Here is a 12,330-nt window from a genome sequence, read left to right as displayed (position 1 = left end):
CTTATTCTGAGAGTCTGAGCTAGCCTAGTGCTGCTCTCCCCTCCCTGGGAGGGGACGTGTGTCCTGTCACAGCTTCCAGGCAAGTCTGGATTGCCTGCTTGCGCCTCCTGGCCAGTGAGCAGTAGAGCTGGGTCAAAGCCAGGCGGCCTGACTCCTGGGGCCCCTCCTCCCCTACGCCGTTTTGCCCTGTGTATGGTTCTCTAGATTGCATTTTTCCGGAGAATCATGATAAGTTTACTTCTTTGCCACCAGGGGGAGAGGATTTCCTCATGGGACTAGTCAGATAACCAGAATTACGAAGTGAATTATTGTGGTCTACCTTGACCTCGGTGACGTCTCAGGGTTGCCTTTGATGAGCCTGGATGCTGATCAGTCCTCACTGTCGGGTCATCATTTCTTCTCTGTGCCTGCACTGGTGCTTTGGCGAAGCAAGCAGCCTGCAGGCTTAGGAGTGAGTGCTGGGATTCCAGCAGCACGTTGTGGAATAGACGGTCCAGTTTTGAAAGCTGAATGCGGGCGCCTGGGTGGCTCAGTCGGTTAAGTGTCCGATCTCGGCTCAGGTCATGATCTCGGGGTCCTGGGATCAAGTCCCGCATCAGGCTCCACACTCAGCTTGGGGTCTATTCTCCCTCTCCCCCTCGCCCCCACTCGTGCTCGCATGCACACGCTATCGGATGAATAGATGACATCTTAAAACCTTACTGCACGAGGAACCTCCTGTGTGTTTCATTTCAAAATGTGGCGTGCAGTAGCCCTGTTATAATTTGTACTATGAGCCTCTGGGTCTGGAGTCAAGTCAGACAGAGACCCACCTCACTGGGACTGACTCCAGCCTACAGACAGCACAGCAGCTAGCTTTGGACCATGTCGCCTGAAGGGGTCTGTGATTTCCTGAGAAGAGCCACTAAACCTTACCCCTCCCTTGCAATACGGACCTCACACACGTTCCTGGCGGGTTTGGGGGCTGAGAGGAACGACGCGGCCTGTGAACGGGACCTGTAGAGATGTTTCACAAACTTCTGATTTCGCCTCGTGAGGACCACTTCAAGGTAACGTGACGTTTTTTACTTTCCAGTTACAAATCTCTTGACAGGTTACGTGTCCCCTTTTTTTGTCTGTAACAAGAACATTTATTTCTATACCCTGTAATGAGGATTAGGACACTGAGCAAAAGGAACCAGTCTCCATCAGATGGAGAAGATCCAGTCTTCAGTAGCTGAGATTGGGACCTGCGACCCCAGGGAGTGCTGGGGGTCTTGCTGGGCGGCCTTCAGCTGTTAGGTCTCCACCTGACGCTTCAGCAGACTGCAAACATGCCTTCCTGCCAGGCCGGCTTTCCTAACCCTGACCACCACCCGGGGCCCAGAGAGCTGGCTCACCCAGCAGGGGATCAGTCCCTGCGCTCCAGCGGGGGCAGCAAGGGTGACAAGGCACGGGACCCCCAGGCCAGACCGCTGGTGGCACTTTCCAGCTGGTTCCCAACTCTGACACTAGCTGGATTGATTCGATGTCCACTAAATGGCCTGGTCTTTCATTATAAGCAACCACTGGAAAGTACAGTTGCTTCTGGAAGGGCTGAGAGGTCATCCGGCTCCGCTGAAGGATCAGGAGTTGGGGCCGGGGGGAGGGGGGTCGGTAGTAATGAGATGATAGTTATTTGTAGGCATGGACCTGTGCTGCTCCATTTTGGGTGCGGCTTGCACGACAGAGGTCACATCTAAAACTCCAGAAGAGTGTGGCAGAGAGGGACGGCTGCCTAGAGAATGTGTTCAAGGTCGGCCAAAGCAGGGAGGAGGTGACCGCAGGAGGGAAGGTGTGTGAAGCATTCGTGGTGTCCTAAGGGCCCTTGTAAATGTTTTACACAGACCTGGCAGTGGTTTCAAGTGTGGTCCCAGCCTGAGGGGCCTGGGCCGTCTCAAAGGGCCGTGAGGTCATATTAAAAGCTTATTTGCCTTTTCCCTTGTTAACAGTAGTCACTGAGCACCGCACAAGAAGAAAAAAGCCGCTTTCCCTAAAGGAGGGCCTTGCTGAATCAACGCGAACACAGAATCTTAGCTCCCAGCCTGGAGCCCACAGCTTTCTAACGTTCCATGACAAAGCGTGTAGAGCGGGTCCTTGTAGCCGGCACGGTGGTGGTGCACGCCGAACTAGCCCCCTTACCCCGGAACACCACTGTTAATTGAAAGAAAGACCTTTGAACTAGTCACACTTCTCAAGAATGATAGTGAGCCTGAAACTTTAGTAGATAACCGGCTTAGTTCAGGCTTCTAGAACAAAAACACCATAGATGGTGGCTTAAACATTGCTTTCTCACCGTTCTGGAAGCTGGGAGTCCCAGATTAAGGGTGGGGGAGTCTTGGGAAAGAGTTCCCTCCCTAACAAAACAATAGCCGCTGGCCTCCCTTCCTGCCCTGGCTGGTGTTCTGTGAAGGAGGAGGCCTGCAGCCATACCCATGAGAGGGCCCAGAATGGCAGGCACCCGTCCATGTCCTGACATCATCCGGGCCCTGAACCACTCTGGGACCCAATTGGGAGTGTTGTGGATGAGACTTCAGTGTTATTCTCTCAGCCACTGTTAGTCGAGCCACTATTAGTTGGGGTATTTTTAGCTCAAGAAAACCGGATCTTCCAGACTTTACCCAAACCAAACTTGTCCCCACAGCCCTGCTTCTCTCCCCTAACCTGCATCATCTCTAAGCTTCTCTCCCTAACCTGCATCATCTCTAAGCAGGCCTCAGACAGTTCACTGTGTCCTCCCAGGACTCTTCTAAACGCTCTGGAATCCCTCCTCTCCTCTCCATTTCCCTGCCTGGGTGAGGCCCACATCACTGCTCCCTTTTTCTCTCCCTCTCCAGAGGGACCCATCTTGTCACCCCTCCGCTCTCACAGAACAAAAACGATCAGTCGTGGGACTCCGCAAGCCCAGCCGTGGAAGAAACAAAGGGGTGGGTGTGGATCCTTGATGCCACAGGGACCCTTCTCATTCCTGTCCTCCAGAATAGAAGTGTGTGGGTTTCCCTCCCAGAGGCCTAGGATTGATGGGAAATGGCTCAAGTTGGCCATGGCACATGGGGGTGAAAAAGGCCCTGCCATGGTCCCACCTGATGGAGGGCACATCCTGCAGGGCCCAGGCCTGCGTTGCGGGGGGAGCGAGGTGGCCCTTCTGGATCTGCAGACTCAGAGGGGCCGGTGGGAGTGTCCGCTGTCCAGCCTAGGGTTCATGGGAAGTCAGCAGGGCACAGCGAGAAGAAGGAAGAGCCCTTCCTGGCGCAGACTGGCTCTGCCCCATACGGCTCCTCCTGGCCACGTGCGGCCGCTGAGTGCCTGGCATGGGGCTGGGGCTCCCGAGGAGCTGAGCTGTTTGTGAGATTTAATATAAAGTAATTAAAATCTAAAACCTGAAACTTGACCCTGTACACCTCCCACGTGAACGCATGAGTGATTTCTAATGCAACCCCAGGCCCTGGGCCCGGAAGATGCCCTGTTCTGGAAAATCACTTCCTCGGAGACGGTCACTGTAATCCATTGTTATTTATTAGCTTTTAGAAAAAGCCACACATTCAAAAAGTAAGTTTATTGGCTTGATGTAATTGGGTCAATGAAACCCTATTTTAACCTCAGGATTTCTCCTAGTGCCACGTATGAACGTGACAGAGTCGTCTATATTAAGACAGATAAGTGCCCAGTTAAGCTGGGCTCTGAATCTGAGGTTATAGTTCATGGCCTTCATCATTTGCCACATTCATCATTTTAAAGGACGTACTTAATTAAAAAGCAAGAAGTCCACACCTGAGCTGTCAGCGGCTCCATCAACAGCCCTAGGTTTTTGCTAATAGTGAGGATATTACTCTGTCATTCAAATTCTTCAGGGACTGACCGGGCTTGGGTTTGTGTTTTTGTTTTTTGGGGGTTAAAAGTGAAATTCTATCATGCATTAGCTTTTTCTACCGAATTTATGTTTCAGAGGAAATAATGAGTTTCAGGATTCCTTGATTTATATAAAGTGAAAATTAAATCAAATGACCCTGTATCCCAAAGCACATTTCTGGATGTGAGCTATTTTGAGGAAGTTTTACACGTGGCCACAGCTAAACATACTTGTGCAACCACTCGAGTAAATTTCTTCTTGCCTCGTCAATATAGGGCTTGTCTTCTGCTGAACAATCTTCTCTCTTTCGATGCACGAAGCCATGGGTTTGCCCAGAAAATGTTTTAATTTGATATTCCACTTTGCAGTGTTTTTTCAACTTCTGGGTCAGCAAAGACACCTGATACGCAAAAGATTTCACGATAGGATGACTTTAGCAATCTAGTCATATTTTCCATTCTCCAAATCCTCTCTGAATGCTCATAAAAGAAATTTAACATCACTGCCTTAAGTTCTGGAGCTATTATGAATTTTTTACTTTTTATTTTATACCTAACACAGTCCTTACCTCTGGCAAAGGAGAGGATTCTGAGCAATATAAAAATGATACAATATCAGTTATTTGAAATTGTATTAATATCTTTTGTGTATCATTCAATATATAACAAAATAGTCAATATATTCAAGTATAAATTATTTTAAATTTGTATTAATATAATGTGTTAGTTATGAATAACAACAATAATTTCTAAATGACTGCTTTTGATCCAGTTTTCTTCTGCTTTTTTCTTATCAACATACTGGGTTTAACACACCCAATTCTTTTTTTTTTTTTTTTTTTAAGTAAACTCTACCTTCAACATGGAGCTCAAACTCACAACCCCGAGGTCAAGAGTTGCAAGCTTCACCAACTGAGCCAGCCAGGCGCCCCCACACCCATGTCTTTAAAGACATACACCTTAACTGGTGGGTTACACATAGGAGGATGGGGAGTCAGGGCCTGCTTCAATGCCCAGTAAACAGACCACAACAGGAGCACTTTTAGGGGGTTACAGCCCCTAAGTCCCTAACAACACCCACCTTTAAAACTTTTTTTTAAAAGATTTTATTTGACAGAGAAAGAAAACACAAGTGGGGGGGAGCATTAGAGGGAAGAGGGAGAAGCAGGCTGCCCACTGAGCAGGGAGCCCCATGTGGGGCTCAATCTCAGGACCCTGGGATCATGACCCAAGCCAAAGGCAGACACAACCGAATGAGCCACCCAGGCGCCCCATCACCTTTAAAACTTTAATCTTGATGGGGGCGCCTGGGTGGCTCAGTCGTTAAGCGTCTGCCTTCGGCTCAGGGCGTGATCCCGGAGTTCTGGGATTGAGCCCCACGTCAGGCTCTTCCCCTGGGAGCCTGCTTCTTTCTCCTCCACTCCCCCTGCTTGTGTTCCCTCTCTCCCTGGCTGTCTCTCTCTCTGTTAAATAAACAAATAAAATCTTTAAAAAAAAAAAAAAAAAACTTTAATCTTGAATAATATTTGGAGCAACAAATGAACCCTTTGGGATATTTTCCCTGAAAGGGCAAACCATATTATTTAATATAAAAATGAGAAGAGGAGGGGCGCCTGGGGGGCTCAGTTGGTTAAGCATCGGACTCTTGGTTTCAGCTCGGGTCATGATCTCAGGGTCGTGGGATCAGCCCCAGGTCCCACTTCATGCTCAGCAGGGAGTCGGCTTAAGGATTCTCTCTCCCTCTCTGCTTCTCCACCAACTCATGAGCATGCTCTCTCTCTAAATAAATAAATCTTAAAAGAAAAAAAGAAAGAAAGAAAAGAAATGAGAAGAGGAACAATGCCAACTTACTTGCTCAAGGGGAATCACAGCATCATTTTCAGCAAAAATGAACAACGTGGGGTTCTTTAAACTGTGCACATCCTCAGAGTCCTTGACGATGCCTGGAAGATGGGGCAGAAACATGAAGGATTTTCCAACACAAGCCTCAGAAATCTCTGTGGGTTTGGTTTGATTTTTCAAAGTAAAATATGTGCTTTGGGGTTTCGGTTTAGTTCCTTTTTAGCAATTCCACAGAAGTGGCCTGGCCTATAAAATTAGCCTCAAAGAGAAACTTACCTAGTCAGACCTTCCTGCTCTCACTTCACGAGGAGTCAGGCCAGAAACAATAGAATTAGCCCTTGCTGTCTGCTTGCCCTGCACAGAGACAGGAGCAGCCTGAAAAATGCTCCCGTGTGTGACATGCCTTCATTGACAAACAGGTGACAAACTTTCAAATCCAGACCATGTGGCCACTACTGTCCTAGAAGTCTCTCACAGTCCACACAAGCCCCACAGCTTCTGACCTCAGTTTGCCGAGTGGCTTCATTCATAAGGTGGGCGGCTGTTCACGGGCTAGTTGTGCTCAGACAAGACCACAGGTGTGATGTCACGGGTATGACATCACCGGTGTGGTACCCGGTCCTCACAGGCCATCTGTAAAAGTTACCTTTCATCCTTCACTTCAGAATTTTAGTGAGCATTTGGCCAAAAGCCTGTTGTGCCTTGGGGATTCAGAGAACTGTGGGTGTGCCCACTCGTATAGGAAAATAAGCCAAAGTTCTGCAATATGATGCCATTTTAAGATAACAGTAGTGTGAAAGGAAATTATTCTGACACTTGTGAAGGAAGTTTTATTCCAGAGGGACCACCATAGTGGGGTTTGGCTGTAGGGGAGAGAGATCGCTCAACCAGAATACCAGGAAAGTGGGGATTTATGGCCAAGGAGCAGGGTGGGGGGCGGTGGGTGCAAAATGACAAAGAGGAAACATCAGAGTAGGACGGATTCTGGCCAGAGGACATGACGGGATTCTTGCCGACAAGATACAGAGTGTGGGGGGTGAGGAATTTGGTCAGACATCCGAAGTGGGGGACTCTCACTAAACTGCCCCAATGGGTCAAGGACAGAGCCCGGTCGGGGCCTCTTCAGAAAGAGGACCTCCAGAGGAGCCTGGCTCAGGTATGGTCGGGGGCAGGGTCCACGTCAGTAGGAAAAAGAAAATAATGGGTGTCTCCTGCTTCCATATCCTGTGGGCAGCACAGCAAAGCTAAGTAGCCCAGAGAGCCTCCCTCACCTTTAACTCCTCTTGAGGAGGCAGGGAGCCACAGGAGGAATGACCACGCTCCCTGTCCCACTCTGTTAAGGCCACGTTGCGTGGCTGGACATCCGTTTGATGCCCCCAGGCGGCTCTGAGTCCTGCCACATTCTGCAGCTCATGCAGTGTGCAACAGCGGCCAGAAGGGGGTGCTGGCGAGGCGTCCACGCAGGAGAGCCTTCTGCTATTTCACACAAGGGGACAGTCACCCCCATTGTGCCCAACAGCAAATGACAACTTACTCTCCTTGATGTAAGTTAGTATTTAAAGGATTTTTTTAATGCTAAAAGTAAGCAAAAATACCACAGCAAGAAACCATTAATCCAAATAAGAATCTTTAGTGTAACTGTGCGACATGCTATCATGAAAGAAAGCCAAATTTCCTTCTGTGTCTTGTCTTTTTTTTTTTTTTTAACATTTTTATGGTCCGCTTCTCTATCATGAACTTAGTATGCCACGTCTCTACACACGTGTTGGTATTTCACTGCTATACCTGTGGTCTGTTTGGCTAAAATGCGTATGCTGCCACCTACATTTTAGAGTCTTTTCCTTTTCTTTCCTTCCTTCTCTATACGTATATTATGTGTGCACATGCAGCTGAAAATAACTCCTATCTTGGGAAAATACGTCCAGAGGTGTTCCTCATAAAGGATAGTGCTTGATATTAACCATGATCACGAAATAAATGTTCTCCCCTTCACCCTCGGGGGAGAAATCGAGGCCTCGGGTTAGGTGAGTCTCCCAACAGCACACTGTGGGGACCAGGACTCCTCGATCCCGTGACACCCTCTGGTTCCTGCATTATGAACCTGCACCTCTACTTCCAGATTCGTAAAGCCAAGCTCCTTACGACGGGCGTCTCGGGCTGTGTAGGGCTCCCGGCACTGCTAGCTTGGGAAGAGGCTCGTGGCGGTCACTCGACCCCTCCTCCTGTTTGCACTGTGTAAATGTACAAGGCAGATTTACCGTAGACAGACACCCCTGCCCTGAATTCGGGGTACTTCATCATCACGTGATGGACGGCCACTCCACCCCAGCAGAATCCCACGACGCCGATTTTCTGGGCGTGACACTGTTGTTTCAGATACTTCAAGACAGCATCCACCTCTCTAGAACAGAAAGTTATTCAAGAATCAACAGATACAGGGGGCGCCTGGGTGGCTCAGTCGTTAAGCGTCTGCCTTCTGCTCTGGGCGTGATCCCAGGGTGCTGGGATCGAGCCCTGCATCGGGCTCCCTGCTCCGCTGGGAGCCTGCTTCTTCCTCTCCCACTCCCCCTGCTTGTGTTCCCTCTCTAGCTGTCTCTCTCTCTCTGTCAAATAAATAAATAAATAAAATCTTTTAAAAAGAGAGAGAGAGAGAATCAACAGATACAGATCACTTACAGCCAAGCTCAGAGAAACAGAGTAGGGTGGTGACCGGGGCGGGGCACGAGGAAATGGGGAAATACTGGACAAAGGGCACAAACTTCCAGTTCGGGGTTGTAATGTGCAGCCTGGTGACTAGAGTGGATTAGACTGCATGCTCTCCGTGAAGGCTGCTACGAGGGCGGACCTGAAGCGTTCTCACCACCAAAAGGAAAGAGTAACTATGTGACGGGATAGAGGTGTTAGCTAAGGCTATGGGGGCAATCATTTTGCAATATATAAATGTGTTAAATCAACACAGCATACACCTTAAACTTACACATTATATGTCAAGTGTATCTCAATAAAGCCCGGGGAGGGAGGCAGGCAAAACATCAAGAGGTATTTTGTGAGCCCCCCCCCGGGGGGAGGGGGAGCGAGCAGGACAGCAAGTGCTATGCTGACGGACAGTAATGGGGCTTCAGCAGCAGCTCTTCCTGGAAGTTCTGCGAATCTTCTGGAGCTCTGTCCTCACCACGTGCTGTCGCAGTGATGCATATCTCCCCCACGGGTCTCCCCACAGCTCTCACCACCAAGCACAGCCTCCTCCAACCACCTGACCGAGCCACGAGCGGGCTGTTTGCAAACCACAGATCAGACCAGCTCACGTCCCAGCTGAAAGCTGAGCCCTGGCCTTGCACAGCCTCCAGATCAAGGTCAAAGGCCAAAGCACAGCTCCTAAGACCTGATCCCAAGATCCACCCCCCCACCCACCCCCACCGAGCACCGCAGCCTGCTCTCCTCCGACAGACACCAGCCCCAACCGGGCAGCTCCCCAAACTCTCTGACTTGGCACATTCACTCCCGAAGCTAACATCCCGACTCCGGACCGCCCGTCCCCTCCCGTGCCCAAAGAGCACAGAGGGACTTGGAAATCCGCCAGCACCACGCAAGCCAGGAGAGTACCAAGAATAGCGGCCCTGTCTTCGCAAATGGTTCATTTGCAAATTGCTGGTTTGCAACTCAGTGCATTTTCAACTAGAGGCAAACACGCAAATGGATATAGGGAAGCAAGGCCAGCCGGAATGTTCTGTTTGATCGGATAAGGAAGAAACGCTGTTTAAGATTTAAAAAAGAAAAAGAAAGCCATTCTACTGCACTTCCCTTCCCTTTTGATCCCAGCATGTCCTTGAGCACCTTTAAATATATGTATCCACCACTGCGTATAGTTATACTCATAATGTGAGCAGTAATTAAGTAATTCCGCAAGATAACGTGGAAAGAGCAATAGTTGACATTTGGGGTTTTAAATTTTCCTCGAATGTTTTGATCTTAAGAATAACTGCTTTAATTGGAGGGGACAAGAAGGAAGAGACTATTTCTATAAAAATACTTTAACTCAAGTGAACATGTCTGCTGGTGTTGCTCTGCAGTGTTCCCCACTTTTCTGGGAGCACCAGGGTTTAGCTTTGGATGAACCTTTCCCCCCATTCCCCAGTGCTTGGTTCGTATACCCTGGGGGACTCTGCCCTAGGTTCCAGGAGTGAGGTGTGTGGCTCAGGCTGGCCATCGGCGCATAGCAATCTCCTGGCCACAATGATTGATTCAAGGATGGACCTGTGACTGAGCCCTCACCATCAGGGCAAAATGAGAATGTTGCTGGCTTGCTGTAAAGGGAACAGTGGAAGGCTGGAGCTGCTGCAGCCATCTTGCCACCCAGAGGCAAAAGCTGCCTGAGAATGGAGCCAGTGTACAGGCAATGAAGAGAAATGCTGTAAGGCAAGTCCTGGAAATACTGTACTATAAACAACTCCTACCTCAAGCCAGAAGCTACCTCTTTCCAGCTCTATAAACCAATAAATCCCATGACTGCTGAAGCATTCAAGATGGGTTTTCTGTGACTTACAAACAAAAATACTTGACAGATAAAAGGATTTCAGTCTCCTTTCTAAGTTAGTGTTTCTCTTTGTTTTGGTTTTGATTTTTGTTTTGTTTTGTTCTGTTTTTTGAGAGAGAGAGAGCACATGAGCAGGGAGGGGGTACGGCAGAGGAAGGGGGAGAGAGAATCTTAAGCAAGCATGGAGCCCAACATGGGTCTTGATCTCACGATCCAGAGATCATGACCTGAGGCGAAATCAAGAGTCAGATGTTTAACCAACTGAGCCACCCAGGTGCCCCACCCAGTGTTTCTGTTTTATGTCTCATTTTTATTTAAAATGCGTGGCTCTCCCTTTCCCCTGTAGAACAGTACCGCTGGGCTACTCGAACACCTGCCAGAAACGATCACTGTGCTTTGTGCTCAAGGACGTGTGGCCAATGTGGCCACAGGCAGGGGACCATATTCTTAGCAGTTCCCCCAAGGGGAAGGCAGACCCACACAGCATCTCCTCAGAAAGCAGCAAATGGTCCCAACTATTCTCGCCGACCCCAGCCCCACAGGGAAAGCTGAATTTCACATCCCGTCCCAGTCTCTGTGCCTCTCTTGTGCTTCCACCTCTCATTTTCTCCTCGCTTCTTGCTTCATTTTGTTTCTCTTGGGGCTGCAGGTCCCCTGGGAGGGACTCGGAAAAGGTGAGTGTGCCGGAGGCTTGTCCCCAGGAACCTCAGGGGCGAAGGGGAGGGACGGACGCAGAGCCGGGCAGGGGGAGAAGCTGGCTGTGGCGCAGTCCCCACACAGGCCCCAGCCAGCTCCTCAGGGGAGCTCGGAGCTGGCGTGGCCACTGAGGGTTCCCCTGACTGGAGGTGAGGGAGCCAGGCCTTCATATCCCTGCAGGGATACTCCTCAGGATGGGGCAGAGGAAAACGAGGCAGCTGATGTCCCAGAGACAGTCCCAAGGACAGCTAATGGGCTGGTGACACAAGCGCCCAGGTGACTGCATGTTAACACAGCCTCGGGTGCTCGGCCATGCCGGGAGCTCCCAGGGCAGCCAGGAGCACAGGCTCCTGAGAGAGGGTGGCCCCAGTGAGTGTGGGGCATGAGAAGGGGCCGAGGAGCCAGGCAGGGGCACTCAGCAGGGCCCCTGGCCCTTTGGGCTATGGGCAGGGATCTGCCCAGAGTCCACCAGCCCAGGGGACAGAGAGGGCCAGCAGCCCTGGGGTCAACTCTGAAGGGCACTCTGGTGGGAGAAGAAAGGAGCAGAAAGTTCCAAGGACCGAGTGGCCACAGGCAGGAGACCACATTCTTAGCAGTTTCCCCAACCTTAGCTGGGGGAGCAGCTGATCAAACCCATGGCTCCCGTCAGGTGACGGGGAAGGAGCGTGTTCAGAAGGACAGATGGCCAAGGTGAATCAGGGCTGGTGCTGGAGAAACCTCCTTTGCCCTGGGCTCACATTTACTTGTTGAAAGAGCTTGGCATGAGAGAACACTCCTGGCCCCTTTCCCCCTCCATACGTAGCCCAGACAGAAGAGGGTGTCTGAGCGGCAGCTGAGATCCTTGCTTCTGGGCTGGTGGAGCTAATTCAATGAAAAACTGAAATCTTGGGGGGATCCCCCTCTTTTCTTCTCACTGCTCCCTGGACCCTGTCAAGACAGCAGTCCTGGTCTGATGGGCCTGAGTCTGGGCCCGAAGTCTCTCAGAGGGGGAGCTGGGAGGTCAGGTCTAGGCTGGGGGGAGGGGATGGCCCTTTCGGTCTCCAGTCCTCTGAGCAATCATGGGGCTAGCTAGCCTCCACTCCAGCTTCTTTCCTCTGACCGTTGCCTCGACTGGTTCAGCAGCCAGGACAGGAAGGAAGGAGTGTTGACCCTATGGATCCCCAAAGCCCCCAGTGTCAAGGGAAATCGCACCACCTACAAAGCTCCCTTGGCATGAGCGCCATGAAGTTTCTCCGAGAGGGAAGCAGACGAGCCTGCTGGGCAGCAGGAAAGCTTGCTGGTGTCCCACCTTCCAGGCCACATACGGTGCTCGATGACAGCCAGTTTCCTTAAGCATTAGCTGTGCCCGAGGAAGTCCCACCACGATTGGGCGGGGGGGGGGGGGGGGGGGG

General features: G+C 50.6%; 1 protein-coding gene across 3 annotated transcripts in view; it reads right to left on the bottom strand.

Moving 5' to 3' along the window:
• Positions 1–3,516: 3,516 nt before the first annotated feature.
• Positions 3,517–12,330, bottom strand: part of CMBL (carboxymethylenebutenolidase homolog) — a 23,314-nt gene continuing 14,500 nt past the window's right edge. For all 3 annotated transcript variants that reach the window (XM_040630555.1, XM_040630554.1, XM_008689903.2), the window contains 3 exons: positions 7,968–8,110; positions 5,719–5,810; positions 3,517–4,268 (listed from right to left, as the gene is read on the bottom strand). In XM_040630555.1, the coding sequence (XP_040486489.1) occupies positions 4,089–4,268; positions 5,719–5,810; positions 7,968–8,110 (415 nt within the window). In that variant the 3' untranslated portion in view covers positions 3,517–4,088. The remainder of the gene's footprint in view (positions 4,269–5,718; positions 5,811–7,967; positions 8,111–12,330) is intronic.

Source organism: Ursus maritimus, unplaced genomic scaffold, assembly GCF_017311325.1.
Source record: "Ursus maritimus isolate PB19 unplaced genomic scaffold, ASM1731132v1 scaffold_15, whole genome shotgun sequence".
Taxonomy (NCBI): domain Eukaryota; kingdom Metazoa; phylum Chordata; class Mammalia; order Carnivora; family Ursidae; genus Ursus; species Ursus maritimus.
Note: the sequence above shows the minus strand (reverse complement) of the source record. Positions and strands in the feature narration are given on the sequence as shown.